The sequence below is a fragment of the Pseudorasbora parva genome, chromosome 1, assembly GCF_024679245.1.
Source record: "Pseudorasbora parva isolate DD20220531a chromosome 1, ASM2467924v1, whole genome shotgun sequence".
NCBI classification, from domain to species: domain Eukaryota; kingdom Metazoa; phylum Chordata; class Actinopteri; order Cypriniformes; family Gobionidae; genus Pseudorasbora; species Pseudorasbora parva.
Genome location: NC_090172.1, coordinates 67,262,734 through 67,280,142, shown reverse-complemented (window position 1 = coordinate 67,280,142; position 17,409 = coordinate 67,262,734). Strand labels below are relative to the sequence as shown.

Sequence of the window (17,409 nt, the reverse complement as noted above, 5' to 3'; positions counted from 1 at the left end):
TGCTTTGGTACTTGCGTGATCGTGGGTAATTTAAAGTATGATGAAGCCACGGACAGAAAGAGGGAGAAGTTGAAAATGTCTGTTCAAACACCCGTGCTCTGAGTATGTGGGCCGGGATGCCGTCTAGACACACAGCCTTACCCTTCAGACCGTCTGGGTGATATCCTCTACAGAGACGAAGAATGTTTGAATACTTTTGGTAATATATTGTATATTAGGCTACTGTCACTTTAAGACGGAATGGAACAAATTTTGTCAAAGACCAACCACTGAATAGCCAAATCCGGCGGCCTATACGGGAACGGTGTGCTATATCTCTTCTAAGGGATCGGGGGTGAAGTGTCCGCCTCAGGAGTGTAAACGTAGCCCAAAAGTGTCATTGACGTAACACGGACAAAACTTTGACCCCTCGTAGCTCCGAGCGAGGATCTCGTAGACACACATGAATTACACGAAATTTGAAGAGGCTGATGGGATCTCTCAGAACATACATCTCAATGGGGTGTAAGTTGATAGCAACTGCCTAGCAACCACCCAGAACACCATAGCAATTGCCTAGCAACCACCCAGAATACCCTAGCAACCACCTAGCAACGCATTAGCAACCACCTAGCAACCCAAATCCACGGTGGATATTGTCACATCTGAATGTCGTAGAGAAATGGGGGTTGGTTTATATCATTCATACTGGCAAGGAGCTTTTGGCATATCTTTATGGGATGCTACCAAGCCACTCCATAGCAACCAAACAGAGTACCCTAACAACCGTTTAACAAGACCTATATCTCTGCATTAGTACATCATAGAGAAATGGGGGTTGGTATATATCATTCATACTGGCAAGGAGCTTTTGGGGTATCATTATGGGATGCTGCCGAGCCACTCCATAGCAACCAAACAGAGTACCCTAGCAACCATTTAGATCTCTGCATTGGAAAATCATAGAGACATGGGGTTGGTTTATATAATTCGTACTGGCAAGGAGCTTTTGGGGTATCATTATGGGATGCTGCCACTCCATAGCAACCACCCAGAATACCCTAGCAACCACATAGCAACGCCATAGCAAACACCCAGAACACCATTGCAACTGCCTAGCAACCACCCAGAACACCCTAGCAATCACCCAGAATACCCAAGCAACCGCCTAGCAACCACCTGGAACACCCTAGCAACCGCCTAGCAACCACCCAGAATACCTTAGCAACCACCTAGCAACCACCTAGGAACCACCCAGAATACCTGATCCTAGCCTAGCAACAACCCAGAATACCCTAGCAACCGCCTAGAAACACCTTAGCAACCATATAGGACACCCTAGCAACAAACCAGAATACCTTAGCAACCGCCTCAGCACACCTTAGCAACAGGGCCCTGAGTTTTGCCACAGCAAGCACCACTAACAATTTCTTTTCACAACAAGAGTGAACGGATCTAATATACTGATACACATCTGACTTTCTCCCAGCGTTCACATAACGGACATAACCGACTGTGTGTTTGTGAACGCTCAGCAATATGTTTTTACACACTTGTGTGTGTGTACTTTAACATTCAAACGCCACGACACACAAGTTCGTTTTTACATCTTAATGCACTTCTACAGTATCAGGCACAGCTGTAAACTAAACTAATTTACTTTAGACCAATGATAAGACAGAAAGGTAAATGCATCGAGTCAGATCGAGTATAAACCGTTCTTTTGAACTCATACACACTTGTTTTCAGTGTAATGTTTTAAACTCCCAGCCAATCACAATCTGGTATTGAGACAGAAGAAATAAAACTGTTTTTTTCTGAAACAGAAGCAGAAGGTTATAATATTTCATTTGACTCATGAGAGTCCAATAGCCTTTGGATGTAACACGAGTTGTACAGGCCAGGAAATGGATGGACTGTCACAGACGTCAGTATGCAAATAAGGAGAACGAGGTGGACAACTACACAAATCTAGAGGAAGTAAAATATGACACGGGGCTTTCTAGAGAAATAACCAAATGATGTGATGCGCTGAATGAGGGATGAGAGCAGATATAATAATCACGTAGTTTAAAGCTGCAGACAGAAACATCAGACTCAGGACAGAAACACACAACCTCTAAAGTAAGAACAACTCACATGATCATTCTTCACACACAATTAGACTCTGAGATGATCATATTGTCTGAATGATTGTGAATTGAGTTATATGTATCTGCTTATGATCATGTTTTACTCTAAGATGAATATGAGATTTTTCAATGTGTTTCTTCCTCAGAAATGGAGCAAACTCTATATTTGGTTCTTCTTCTCATTGGTGAGTGTGTCTGTAGTTTTATTTCTGGTTTATAGTTTCATCAGGTTTGACCCTGTTATGAAAAGCATTAAATCAAACCCTCTCTTTCACAGCTCTCTGCTCCGTATCTGAATGTGTTCAGCGTCAGTATCACTTTATAAACGAGAGGAAGAACTGGACTGAAGCTCAGAGATACTGCAGAGAGAAATACACAGATCTGGCCACCGCTGACAACATGAACGACATGATCGACCTGAACAAGAGTGTGACTGATGGAGGTGTTCAGGATGTCTGGATTGGGCTGCAGAGGACGAGTGTTAATAAATGGCAGTGGTCTTCAGGTGATCCTGAGCTCTATCTGAACTGGGGATCCGGACAACCTAATGACAGAGATTGTGGATATATGTCAAATGGAGTGTTTTATAATAGTCCCTGTAGTGCTCTTCTTCCATTCATCTGCAACAACAGTGAGTAAAACTATTTAAAATTACCATTTATAGATTCAACATTTACCAGATACAACCACTCCAGAATGTTTTTAACTAACATTTTATTATTCATTTATAAATTAAAGGCTAGGTAGGCACTTTTGGAGAGGTCATACTATAAAATCTAACAGCTGATCCAACAACACTGTGAATTATACCAACTAAGCATCTGTCAGCACAACATACTATTCCTATTTCACTTGACCTGTTTTTTTGCATTAGATTTATTGTAGTGATATCAAGCTGCGTTTGAAAGCATGAGATCTCCACAGATAGCTCTCCAAAGCCACGTCTACTTCAAAACACATGAACACACAGCAGCGTCTGCAGAGACGAGACGAGAGACGGCGTTACACTACCTCATGTCTCAAAGCACATTACATTACAGTAATAATCAGGGTTGGGCAAGTTACTTCCAAACTGAACTTCAGAGCATTTTACATCCAGAAGAAGTCGACATGATGTAGAATAATGACTGTGGGCTATCCAGGCTAACAATATAGCAGATAATTGAGAAAGTGAAGGCTCAAGACAATGAAAGAAAGGATGACAGACAGAATCTAAGTCTGTTATAAGTATGGTAGAGGTAAAGTGATGATCTGGCTATATCTGGGAATAGTTTGGGTCTGTTCATATTAGACACAACAGAACTGAATAAACTCTAATGCCATGACAAGACACACATTTGTTCTTTTCTTATTGTTGTCATTATTTTATTCTCTTTGAATTCAAGAGGTTCACAAAGCAAAACTGTCACGCACAAAGTGTGGATGATGAACATAGCTTATGCTTTCTCTGGAAGTCTAAAGTTTAAGTGGACGACCAGCGCTCAGCCTCAGTCATTTTAGTCCATAGAAATGAACACGGCCACAAGTCTTCTGACTTCTGGAGGGTCAAGTGGCATGATGGCAGACCGAGAGAAATATAGTTTCTGCTGCTTTGGCTTATCACTCTCATCTTTTTCTCTCACTCGTGTTTTTTTTAACAGTTAAAGCTTAAAGCTTTAGTTTACCCAAAAATGAAATGTCTGTCATTAACTCCTCTCCCTAATGTCGCTCCACACCCGTAAGACCTCCGTTCATCTTCACACACAGTTTAAGATATTTTATATTTAGTCTGAGAGCGTATGCAAGTGTATGCACACTATACTGTCCATGTCCAGAAAGGGAATAAAAACATCATCACAGTAGTCCATATGAGACATCAGTGGGTTAATTAGAGTCTCTTGAAGCATCCAAAATACATTTGGGTCCAAAAATAACAAAAACTACGACTTTATTCAGCATTGGCTTCTCTTCCGGGTTTGTGTTCAATCCTCAAAAAAAAAGATTCAAACGGTTATGAATCAATCAATCAATACGCTGAATCATAACCATGCGAATCTTTGTTCAGCTGCATAATTTGGCCATGCTGCAATGCATGATGGGATGGTTGGTTTTAATTGGTGGCTCCCATCATGCACTGCAACATGAAGCTTTATGTTGTCATCATTGTTGAGGTTCATATGCTGATTGTGTGTGTGTGTGTGTGTGTGTGTGTGTGTGTGTGTGTGTGTGTGTGTGTGTGTGTGTGTGTGTGTGTGTGTGTGTGTGTGTGTGTGTGTGTGTGTGTGCGTGTGTGTGTGTGTGTGTGTGTGTGTGTAACAATAATGCTGGATGAGACCAGTGAAGCCGGCCATTACATGATTATAGTGTCAGCATAACATCTTCATTATTATTACCTAGATATCATCACTTCAGAAAAATCCTTTTCTTACTCAGTATTTTTGTCTTGTTTCTAGTCAAAAAATCTAAAAATTCTTAAAACAAAAAGTATTACTAGACAAGCAACAGTAATTGTCTTGTTTTGGGGAAAACTAACTCAAAATTAAGAGTTTTTTTCTCACCCCATTGGCAGATTATTTTGCTTATTTTAAGCAAAAACTCTCAATTTTAGTTATTTTTTCCCATAACAAGACAATAATTTGTACTTGCCTAGTAAAGGTTTCTTAATGTAAGTTTTTTTTAGAAATTTTGACTAGAAACAAGACAAAAATACTAAGTAAGAAAAGCATTTTTTGCAGGACAAATGTGCTTTATAAAGACAAAGTTACAGCAGCAAAAAAGGTCAATAATCACTTTATTATCTCATTAACTTCAAAAGTCTTTAAAGGAAATGTGTTTCTGATGCTCCACCGCTGCTCTTATTCACATCCAAACCATAAATCAGTGTAAGAATAATGAACAAACTGACTCATGAATCTGTTTCTGTTCTTAAAGTGAGCACAGGACTCGTCTTAGTCGATCAGATGAAGAACTGGAGAGACGCTCAGAGTTACTGCAGACAGAATCACATTGATCTGGTCAGTGTGAGGAACCAGAATGAGAGTCAACAGATTGAGAAGTTCATCACTGATCGTAACTTATCTGGATCACAGATCTGGATCGGTCTGTTCAGAGACTCATGGCAGTGGTCAGATCAGAGTAACTCCTCATTCAGATACTGGGCTCCTAATCAACCTGATAATAGTGGAAGTGTTGAAAACTGTGCAGTGATCATACCAAATCCTCAGGGACACTGGAATGATGTCTCTTGCAGCAACCAATATCCTTTTGTGTGTCATGAAGGTGAGCAGATCCTCTCAAACACACACAATCCATCCATCACCTCCAGATATCTTGAAGTTCACGCTACATGTCTGACATGACAGATTCCTCCACAGTGTGTGTTCTTCGTGTGGTTTTTAATTCGATCGGTGGGGAAGAAAAACAAAACAAAAGATAAATAAGCAAAACACAACCACATATAACTCCACAGAACAATATAAAACGATAAAAAGGTATTCAATACTGTAACTTCAGTTCATCCAATATGCATAAAATAGTTCACTTCGTGTGTGTAATGTAAAAATGTGCTGATTCCAATCCAGTTCAGAAAAAATGGGAAAGATGTAGAGAAATGATCGTAATCCAATCCAATTCTTTCAATTCAAATAAATAGAGGTGTAACGATTCGTTTTAACAACGATTCGATTCATATCATGATTTGAGGTTGTCGATACGATTCAAGGACAATATTGGTTCATTTAGAACGATATGATCCGAATCGATTCAGTAACAATGTAAATCAGTGTGACTGAAATAGATACGTGCAGGTGAGGTTTCCTAGATTCCTGTTGTCTCTTTTAAGGGAACCAGGTATCAATTATTTATGGATCTAAACAAACAAGTAAACAATTAATGGCAAATGTGTTCACATTTTATTTGAATAAAGTGCAACCAACAGTTTAGGTTGTATTAACAGGAAGTTAACCTTTTCTGCTCTCATTTTTAATAAAAGTACAGTAAGTGCAACCAACATACTACTACTGCTACTTCTGCTTGTTTTTCAAAAATAAATTATTAATATCAAAAATAAGGTGCAACTAACATCTCTTCAGGTTTAAATAACAGTAGGTTTACCTGCTACTTTTGCTGTTGTTTTTCAACATAAAAATAATACAAATATAATATTAATATCAAAAATAAAGTGCAGCCAACATCTCTTCAGGTTGAATGAGCAGAGGCTGAACCTGCTGCTACTGCAAACAGTGAGCGACTCCTTTAGAACATCTCCGTCTTTACTAAAGTGTTTCCACAAACTGGACCGCAATAGTGGCCGGATAGTTTCTCGCTCGTTCGCTTCTGCTCTGTCATCCGCTGTCATGACAAATCCTGTCTGTGCTGTGTTTTGTGTTCTTTACGCAGCTGCTGGCGCGTGCGGCTGACGTCACATACAGGCAGACTGAGTAACGTTTAAAGGGGGGGGTGAAACACTCTGACTGAAACTATCTCATGTCAATCTTGAGTACCTATAGAGTAGTATTGCATCCTTCATATCTCCAAAAAGTCTTTAGTTTTATTATATTTGTAAAAGAAATATGGGCTGTACAGAGTCTTTCCGGAAAAAAACGAGCGGCTGGAGGCGTATCGTGAGGGCTGAGCTAAAGAATGACGAGCGGTGACGTCCTCAAGCGTGGAGAAACCCATGGCTATCGATCTCAGCTAATAGATGATCCAGAATCAGATCCGGAGGCTGAAATAAATTGAACAGGAGAAACAGCAGCAGCAGGACGTCCGTCTCTGTGGTATGTACTGTATTTAGTGGCCTGTCAACATTTGTGTGTCTTTACTCTCAGTTTATGAGGACATGATTCGGTTTATGGACTATTGTATGCGACCAAACCTTAGTAGCAAGGAAAACGGTTTTGCACGTCAGACTAGTGTAACGTTATACAGAGAACAACAATGGAGTAACCGTTAGCGCATTTGAATGACGAAGCACGCGATCGTGTCGTTTACTGATCGTGTCGTTTACTCACGCGACGATAGCCGACAGCACAGACATTTGAAGCAGTTTTACTCACCGGCTGCTTCCAAAGCAGGACCGAACCTTTATCGCTGGGACGGCTCCATCAAAAACACACTTCTTGAAGTATGGAGATCCACTTTGCGATGCGACTGAAGCATTTCTGCGTTCAAACCGGTTCAAATGCGGCGCTGCCTTCCCGGAATGCTGTGCTGAAGCGTTGAAGTCGCCTTAATGTCAAAGTGGAGGAATGAAGTGGAGCGCGGCGCGGACTATAACGACAGAAGTGTTCACGGATGACTGGATCTGCACCTGAGCGAGTGTTTATGGGCGTGCATTTCCTCTCTCGCTCTAGTCACGCTCGCGCACACCCTACCGGGAGAAGAGCCCGTACGGCCCATACAAGGACCTTCCGCTCTTTTAACGTCAAGTAGACCCATACTCGAAAAAAACTCTCTGAAACTTGTGAGAAACCGGAAGGAGTATTTTTGACACAGAAATACTCCATCAAACGTCCAACATTAGTTTTTAAAACTTTGTCTATGTTTAGGATGGGAATCCAAGTCTTTAACAGTGGAAAAAGCTCAGTATGCAGGAAACAGCATTTCACCGCCCCTTTAATAATGATGACAACATAAAGCTTCATTACGCAGTGCATGATGTCAGATACAGGCAGACTGAGTAACGTTTAACGCCTTTATCATTAAAAGTGCTAAGAAAAAACATCCACATAAAGTCTGACATGCTTAAATCTAATGCGTTATTTCCTATTATCGATACAACCGATCGATTACCTTTTAAAACGATATTAGATCGATATATGTCGTCCGGAAGGCCACCTTGCTGAGCACAGATTGATGTAGTTGGATCATAGGAATAGAAATCGATACATCGATGTAGTAGATGAATCATTACACCCCTACAAATAAACCATTCACTCTGCTCTATCAGTGGCTTACCAGGCAACGCAGCGCTTTGGGTTTGGCTCGCCATCAAATCCTTGTTCAATGTCAAAGGCCGTTTCTCAATATGCGCACTTGTCTGTACTTGTGTTCTCATGGACTTGTGAAACGTCATCCGTCGCTGCCCAAGTACTGTTCCATTTCAAAGTTCACATCTAGCCAAGCAGGCTATGGTTAAAATCCCTGGATGTGTCCTTGATCCGCCCCTTTCATCGAGGGTACATCGTGAGGAGACATCCCAGAATGCATCTCGCACCGACCAGCAAAGCGTCAATAGCGGATGAGAAACCCCGCTTAATTTATAAATACTTCTGTTCATATGTCAAAAAAATGACATATGGCGAGAATATACTTGTTTAATGATTAAATATGTGGTTTATTTATAAAGAGAGACATATTTAACAATTTTATCTGACCTTTTGTGAGATCGATCCGCAGGTGCTCAGCGCTCGTTTAATCCGCCGAGAGCAGCCGTTTCTCGGCTAGACCTTCTGACGTCTGCCGCTGACTCTGGTGTGGTTAAACATCAGATATCAGAAACATGAGAAAAGAGGCAGGGTTGTGTTTTATATTTCGTTTTGTTATAAATATACATGCAGAATCAAGGTATGAGTTGTCTGAACCACATTTGTGTGGCTATAATATGTTTAAGATATTTATTTATTTTTATGGAGAAAAGATGCAGCGTTTTATGGGATATTTCGTTTTAATGTAGCCTAAATTATATAAAAAAAAATTTTTAACGTTTTATTGTAGCCTAAAATTATTACGTTCTTTTGTTTTTGTTTTTTTTTAAGAAAAAAAAAAGCAGCTCGTGTTTTATGACATATTTCGTTTTATTGTAGCCTAGAATATACTTTCTCAATACCAAGTATGCAAACTTCTGACTTCGTCGGTGTAATTCAGACTTGAGTTCGACTGGACGGCAGGACACAAGTCAAGACTGATCTGATAACAGAAGCGTTCTTCATAGTGTCACTGAAAGTGTAGGCCTATCCACAACTTTCCTGCAAGTCTTAGTGGGCGTCGCCATGACACTCAATACTTCCGGTTGACGGTATCTCAGTTCCGGTTTAGCACACATAACAGTTATGCTGCGTTCACACCAGACGCAAGTGATGCGAATAAATAGTGCTATTCGCGAGAAGTTGGACACGTAAACATTTTGAATCCATTCGCTTTATTCACTACACAACAGACGCGGATTTGCGTCATGGGAGGGGCTTCTGCCAGGCAGCGGCGGTCGTCAGAAGGACGAGCCGAGTTAAGGCTGCTCTCGTCGGGGTTAATGAGCGCTGAGCGCCGCGGTCTCACACCTCCGAAACCTTGCTTCCATAAACCATGCAACATAAACGGACCCGTTTGACATGTTACCTAGCACCCTACGCACTCCAGTCAATGCCCAACGAGCTTCAGATAAACTCAAGAATTATTTTAATATTTGTAATTGTTGAAATGTTGTTCATGTCAGAAGACTTTTTTTTAATCAACATGAAAATAGATGCATGAACTTCAATGTATTTAAGTGCATTGTAATAAAAATAAACATTTCATTGTGAAAATTTAATTATTGAGTTTATGAGGTTTGTTTATTGTTTTCAATAATTTACAGATTTAATGTGCAGCAAGACCGCTCTTACAGCCTAATGTTACTGTAACACTGATCCACTGGAGGCGAGGTTGATGAACCCAAGTGCAGCTTTATTTAAACACTTAACATAAATCCAAACATAACCATAAAACAAAGACTTGGCAAAAGAACATAAAACTTTACTTGACTTAACTTAGACTTAACTTAGACTTGACATAAACTTGACAAACTTGACTATACAAAACACTCACCAACAGTGCGTTACAACATCAACAATAACTGACAAAGACTATGGCAAACATGAGGGCTTAAATACACAAGGGCTAGTGACAAAACGAGGGACACCTGTGAACAATGATTAACCAATAAACTAATGGAAACAAGACACAGGAACACGAGGCAGGAACACATGAGGGCATGGAATCACATGACAATAGACCACATGACAAGACCAGGAAGTGCATGACAAAACATGACAGTAGCTGTGTTCCAAAGTGAAGTGCGCGCACTTCGAAGGCCACATTTGAAGTGCGATTACGTCATACCTGCACTACGAAGACTGGCCCAATGTGAAGGTTGCACCCTCTGAAGGCCGCATTTGAAGTGCGATTACGTCATACCTGCACTACGAAGACTGGCCCAATGTGAAGGTTGCACCCTCTGAAGGCCGCATTTGAAGTGCGATTACGTCACAGCGGCACTATGTAGGCTGTCCCAAAGTGAAAGCTGCACCTCTGAAGGCTACATTTGAAGTGCGATTACGTCACAGCGGCACTACGTAGGCTGTCCCAAAGGGAGAGCTGCACCTCTGAAGGCCGCATTTGAAGTGCGATTGCGTCACAGCGGTGCGACGAAGGCTGCCGCAATTCATGAGCGACTTCAAAATGCGCCCTTCGGTTCTCAGGCAAAGGAAGGGTACAGCAGATGGGACCTTCCCATAACTTCGCAGCCTTCCCTATCCCAGAATTCATAGCACACTGGTGACTACAGGATTTGACTGGTCCGCATTCCCGCGGCACTCGATCAGATTCCAGTTAAAGACGGTAGCGGTCGGTAACTCAAGTGTAGCCTGGGTACTATTGAACACAACAGCGCAAGCGCTAGGAGTAAATAAAACATTCAACAGTTCCCAGTTCCCTGCCCTGAGCAAGATGAACTTTAATTTCCCCAATTTTTAAATGCTATTTATTTCTCAACCACTATCTCAAGAAGAGGAATCAGTCCAATATCACCCTTTTCGCTGTTTCTTTTTTCCAATACACTTTCTTTAAATAGCCTTCAAAATATAATCTGCGCGGCGCTGTATTTTCGTCCTGCTCCCGCTATTCCGCACCGCACGATCCGCTCGCGCAAAATTCACTCCGTGCTCACCCACTATAAATTATTTTTATTCCCGACCCGACTGATCCAGCTAAATTTAGATTTTGTTTCCAGAATCTATCTTTTAAAATTTCCCTTACAGAAAGAGAGACACTGGATAGGAATTGTCCGTGCAATCATTTATTTTTCTTACAGCCTAGGCTAGCCTATGTCAACACCGTAACTAAAACAAATATCACAGAAAAATAGGCTAAATCAAATGTGACATCTGTCACTCAGAATTATAAGAAAAAATACAAACAAACGAAAACTGCTGACTTAGATGCTAAAATAAAGTTTTTTTTTATTATATGAATGAATGAATGTTCACTGACGACGGTCAACGAAACATCGATCCTCCAAAGGCTGAATGCCTGGCCGACACAGAACAATTTAAATGGCTAGCTTATTATTTTTTATGCAAGTTATTTGTAATTAAACGAACTGATGTCTATTCTTCATTTTCGTTAACTTCAAACGTAGGCTAAATTAAAGAGGTGTTTTTTCTATAGCCTAGCTATTGTTTATTTTTGTAATGCACGTTATAATTTGTAGCTACATTAAACGCATTTATATTTATACATATATTTTCTTGTCATGTAATTTAAAATGTGTAAATGAAAATAAATTGGTCTATTAGCCTACGTAGGCTTTTTACAATATAGCCTATTTATAGACCAATAAAATAACTTAAGTTTAACATTAGAAACAACAAATTTTTATTATCAGCCAAACCAGAAGAAAACACTTTTCATTGCGCTGAGCGGGAGAAGCTGGAGCTGGACCGGAATGGGGAATAATGCACAATAGAGACTCTGGTAAGGCCTGAGCGGGACATCATCTTCTGGGATGAGCAGGGCATATTTCCACTGTCCGCAGCTTTGCGGGGCCGAATCGGTCGACGGCTGCATGGCATGCCATAAAAAATGCATCTGAGATGATGAGTTGAATAAAAATAAGTAGGCCTACTTAAAAAAAAAACTTGGACGTATATAGGCTAAATTAAATATATTGTAACAGTTACATTTAACATAAGAAATAAACTGTTAACTAATGCTATTTGACAATATTTAACCGGCTACAGATTTACATGCTTATGGTCCAGCCCATCGTCGCAGGCTTTGAAGCATGTCAAAACCCAATAGAAAGCTCAAAAAAAGTATGTATATATATATATATATATATATATATATATATATATATATATATATATATATATATATATATATATATATATATATATATATATATATATAAAGTAGTATATGCTCCATTTCTCTTTTTAAAATCTCCTCACGAACGTCCGCTGTCAGTTGTCACAACCTGCTAGTCCATTAACGGCGCTTTGGTTCATTGTTGCCAAGTCTGGAATGGGGTTGCATTTAGGCTACTGTTGCTTTGGGGTGTTTGTAGCCTATAGTCCACAGGTTAAGTTGTCTTTACTAAAGCAATATGTCTACTGCCCGCGCCCCGCATTTTGGGATATTTCGGTCCATTCTGGCCGTGATTCCGATACTTTTGAATAACAATTGGAGGGGTTTTATTATTCAGACCTGGCAACCCGGTCCCTCGGTTCGCCCTTCGTGCCGCTTCGTGCACTTCGTGCACTTTGAAGGCGTGGCCTGGTCTGGCCTTCGAAGTGCATGGCCTTCGAAGTGCGCACCCTTCACTTTGAGACACAGCTAGTGAACATGAAACATGAACCTACACCCAAACACCTGTGACAGTTACTATCCAAATAGAGACCTGCACTCCCTCGGGATCCAGCACAACCGAGTGCGGCGCGGGATAATATTTGACGGGTCAATGCAGATGCGGGTGAACAAAATAAATAACTAGAAACAAATAAACCTTTATTTATAATAAAATAAAACCGATTGACAGGCGCATGGACGGAAGGTAACTCTCGCGTGGTTCATAGGGCGGCAGTGGCTCAGTGGTTCATGTAGGTTGTCTACAAACCAGAAGGTTGGTGGTTCAATCCCCGGTTCCACCTGACCAAGTGTTGAAGTGTCCATGAGCAAGACACCTAACCCCAGCTGCTCCCGACGAGCTGGATGAGCCTTACATGGCTGACATCACCGTCGGTGTATGAATGGGTGAATGTGAGGCAAAAATGTAAAGTGCTTTTGGATTTTATCATAGCTATCAAAATCCAGTGTTCGGCACTTTGCGGACGTGAGTTTTTGTTGTAGATGTCTGTCTTTAAAAAAAAAAAAAATATTGTGTACTGTGCTAATTAATTGAGATTTCTTACAGCTCTTACAGGTTTTTGGCCTTGTCTGTTCCGTTGCTTCTATTACTCTCCCCTTTTTTGTAAGTCGCTTTGGATAAAAGCGTCTGCTAAATGATTAAATGTAAATGTAAATGTAAATGGATAAAAGCGCTATATAAATGCAGTCCATAAATGCAGTCCATTCATAGGAACAGCCAAGCCTACACACAGTGGCAAAATGTCTACACCGCATAACTCCGGCGAACCGCTTAGTGCTACAGATATTAGTAAGTTCTTGTAAGATAGTCAGATCCATGCGACCATCAGGGACATCTGATCATTTTGGCTGAAGCGTTGTTGTAAAAGTCTATTCCTGAGTCCTGATAATACAGCGTTCAGCTGATAACAGTACAGACTAACGTGAACCGGAAGTTCATTGCCGGCTTGTTCTACGTTGCCATAGCGATCATGGGAAAGGTCAGAGTTCAGGAAAGTTGTGGATATGCTATATGTATATTTTAGGATACAATAAATATACGAAACAAAATAAGTGATATATTCATAACGAAATACATGATAAAACACCACTCTGCCTCTTTTCATTTTCATAAAAGAAAATTTGATATTATAGCCACACAAATGTAGTGCAGGCAATGCATTATCTTCACTGCATGTATCTAACAAATCGAAATATAAAAACCCTGCCTCTTTTCATTTACATTAAATAATAATAATAATAATAATAATAATATGTGGTTCAGACAAGTGTGCATATGATTTTCACTCTAATAAAATGAAATATGACATAAAACACAGCCCAGTCTCTTTTTGTTAAATGTCAGTTCATGTGTGATCAATGATATAAGAGTATAAATAAAAGTTATATGGTATAAGAAGCTATACAAGAAATAAAGCGAAGATCTAAACAAGACAAATTATATTTCATGTTTAACCACCAAAGACATCAGAGCCAGCGGCAGACTAGCCGAGAAAAGGCTGCTCTCGGCGGATTAACGAGCGCTGAGCACCCGCTGGACCGACTGGATCTCAACTCCAACAACGCCAGATCAAATTGCCAAATAGGCGCTCTCTTTATAAATAAACCACATATTTGAGCTTTAAACAACTGCATTCTTGCCTGAAAAAGTCTTAAAACTACATTTTGTGAACATTAACTGTAGTATTTTTAAATTGTGCGCGTTTTCTCGTCCGCTGTTGCGCTTGCTGGTCGGTGCGAGATGCATTCTGGGATACCGGTCTGTCTGAAGTCCACAAGTCTCCTCTCGAGGGGTAAATAAAATATCCTCGATAAAAGGGGAGGATCCAGGACACATCCGGGGATTATAACTGTACTTGGCTAGATGTGAACTTTGAATTGGATCAGGACTCGATCAGCGACTGATGACGATTCACGATAGAGATTAAAGGGGCGGTGAAATGCTGTTTCCTGCATACTGAGCTTTTTACACCTTTAAAGACTTGGATTCCCATCCTAAACATAGACAAAGTTTCAAAAACTAATGTTGGACGTTTGATGGAGTATTTCTGTGTTAAAAATACTCCTTCCGGTTTCTCACAAGTTTCGGCGAGTTTTTTTCGAGTATGGGTCTACTTGACGTTAAATAGATCGGAAGGTCCTTGTATGGGCCGTACGGGCTCTTCTCCCGGTAGGGTGCGCACTGCGCGCGTGACTAGAGGGAGAGAGAGGAAATGCACGCTGTAAACAGTCTCTCAGGTGCAGATCCAGTCGTCCGTGAACACTTATGACGCGCCGCGCTCCACTTTATTCCTGTGGGTGCCGTCGAGCGACTTCAACGCTTCACCACAGCATTCCGGGAAGGCAGCGCTGCATTTGAACCGGTTTGAACGCAGAAATGACGGGAAGCTTCAAGGCATCGCTTCAGTCACGTCGCAAAGTGGATTTCCACGGTCACTGCTGTCAGGACTTCACCAAATCATACCAAAGAAGTGTGTTTTTGACAGAGCGGTCCTGCTTTGGAAGATGCCGGTGAGTAAATCAACTTCAAATGTCTCTGCTATTGGCTACCGTCGCATGAGTAAACATCAGTAAACGATACGATCGCGTGCTTCGTCATTCAAATGCGCTAACGGTTACTCCATTGTTGTTCTGTATAACGTTACACTAGTCTGACGTGCAAAACCGTTTTGCTTGCTACTTCTAAGGTCTAGTCACATACAATAGTCCATAAACCGAATCATGTCCTCATAAACTGCACACAAAGGCTCCTAAATACAGTACATACCACAGAGACGGACGTCCTGATGTTGCCGTTTCTCCTGTTCAATTTATTTCAGCCTCAGATTTGATTGTGGATCATTATCTGTCTTAGCTGAGATAGATGGGTTTCTCCACGCTTGAGGACGTCACCGCTTTGCGCGCTCGTCATTCTTTAGCTCCGCCCACACGATACGCCTCCAGGCGCTCGGTTTTTTCCGGAAAGACTCGGTACAGCCCATATTTCTTTTATAAATATGATAAAACTAAAGACTTTTCGGAGATATGAAGGATGCAATACTACTCTATAGGTACTCAAGATTGACATGAGATTGACTGAAACTGAGTGTTTCACCCCCCCCTTTAGTATCGCGTTAATAACCGAGCTGTGTTCCACAGTTGAGAAATTACCGTATAGACAGGAGGAGACGTTTGCAGGCAATCTTTTACTGTCTATGAGACAGTCGGGGGGACGTGGAGACATAAAGTCTGATAAAGTCAAGGGAGAAGAATGGGGAGAAGCCCATAGTAAGCCAAAAGCAACGGGAGAAAATATTTAAACAATGCGATTCAGATTTCACTTTCCACAACTACTAGAAGACCTACAGCTGTCAGACAGGAGGCTCACGTCACATCTACGTCCTCAAGCTCAGTCTGAGCCGGCGCAGTTCGCTCAGCCATCAGGAAGTGAGCGCCTCTGATTGGAGTCTATGGGAACGCTCTGTCCATTTCTTTTACTGTCTATGGATTTCACAGGCGGATAGGATTTGTCATGACACGTTACATTGTTGTCGTTGCTCTCTCGCTTACGTGCGCGAGCGAGTCTCTTAAAGGGGAACCGTCAATGCAATTCCTTATAGGTTTGTTTTTATTCAAATTTTCCTGAAGTCTTAATGAATGTTTACTTTTAACACATTTACTTGTGAACAATGAAGTATTATATTTTATGCTATGTTATGAATAGTTGAAGTTAGCTATTTATATGATTTAGGCCATATTTTAATGTGGGTTAAATAAGTAACTCTCTCTCTTTTGCTTGTGGTTTGTTTTGTGTCCAGATACTGGACTGATTCTGATAAAAGAGAACCGGACGTGGTCTGAAGCTCTGAGATACTGCAGACAGCATCATGTGGATCTGGTCTCGGTTCATTCAGAGGAGATACAGAGTCGTGTGATGAATGTGGTTAAAGCGGCGTCTACTGCGGCGGTGTGGTTGGGTTTACGTCACTCCCGCATTTTGGGCATCTGGTACTGGGTGAGCGGAGACACTGTGTGCTATCAGAAATGGGCTACAGGGAACGGCAGCGACTGTGAGAATACAGGGAGATCTGGAGCAGTTCAGTCTGGAGGAGATCAGTCTGGAGGAGTCTGGATCAGCCGTCCTGAGACCGACAAACTCAACTTCATCTGCAGCAGATATGAGTGACGGATTTATTTGTGTTGTTCTTTCATGATTGACAAGATTGAACAAAATTAATTTCTGTAATGCAAGAGTATAAAAAACTAATGTGCACTATATATGCTTTAAAGACCCCATGAAATCAAAAAGAGCTTTCATCTGTGGCTTTTAGAAACATTTACATTTCAAATACAGTCATTATCTTCTGGAAAAAACGCTATTCTTTTAACACACACACACACACACACACACACACACACACACACACACGTTGGTCTATGTGGTTTACAGGGACTCTTCATAGGCGTAATTGATTTTATACAAACCGTATTTTCTATCCCCTTACACTGCCCCTACCCCTAAACCTACCCATCACACACACACACACACACACACACACACACACACACACACACACACACACACACACACACACACACACACACACACACACACACACTACCCCTACCCCTAAACCTACCCATCACACACACACACACACACACACACACACACACACACACACACACACACACACACACACACACACACACACAC

General features: G+C 41.1%; 1 protein-coding gene across 1 annotated transcript; it reads left to right on the top strand.

Moving 5' to 3' along the window:
• The first annotated feature begins 2,164 nt into the window (after nucleotides 1–2,164).
• LOC137088406 (C-type mannose receptor 2-like) lies at nucleotides 2,165–17,185 on the top strand. Its single transcript, XM_067452111.1, has 4 exons — nucleotides 2,165–2,296; nucleotides 2,389–2,742; nucleotides 5,022–5,369; nucleotides 16,511–17,185. The coding sequence occupies exons 1-4, from the start codon at nucleotides 2,260–2,262 to the stop codon at nucleotides 16,876–16,878; spliced, it is 1,107 nt and encodes a 368-aa protein (XP_067308212.1). The 5' UTR covers nucleotides 2,165–2,259; the 3' UTR covers nucleotides 16,879–17,185.
• The last annotated feature ends 224 nt before the right edge of the window (nucleotides 17,186–17,409 follow it).

What these genes read in the sequence shown, in the direction of transcription:
- LOC137088406 (XM_067452111.1), top strand. Translation starts at nt 2,260, where the DNA reads ATGGAGCAAACTCTATATTTGGTTCTTCTTCTCATTG. An exon ending in TCCATTCATCTGCAACAACA is followed by an intron (nt 2,743 to 5,021) that starts GTGAGTAAAACT and finishes CTGTTCTTAAAG; the next exon opens with TGAGCACAGGACTCGTCTTA. An exon ending in TCCTTTTGTGTGTCATGAAG is followed by an intron (nt 5,370 to 16,510) that starts GTGAGCAGATCC and finishes TTTTGTGTCCAG; the next exon opens with ATACTGGACTGATTCTGATA.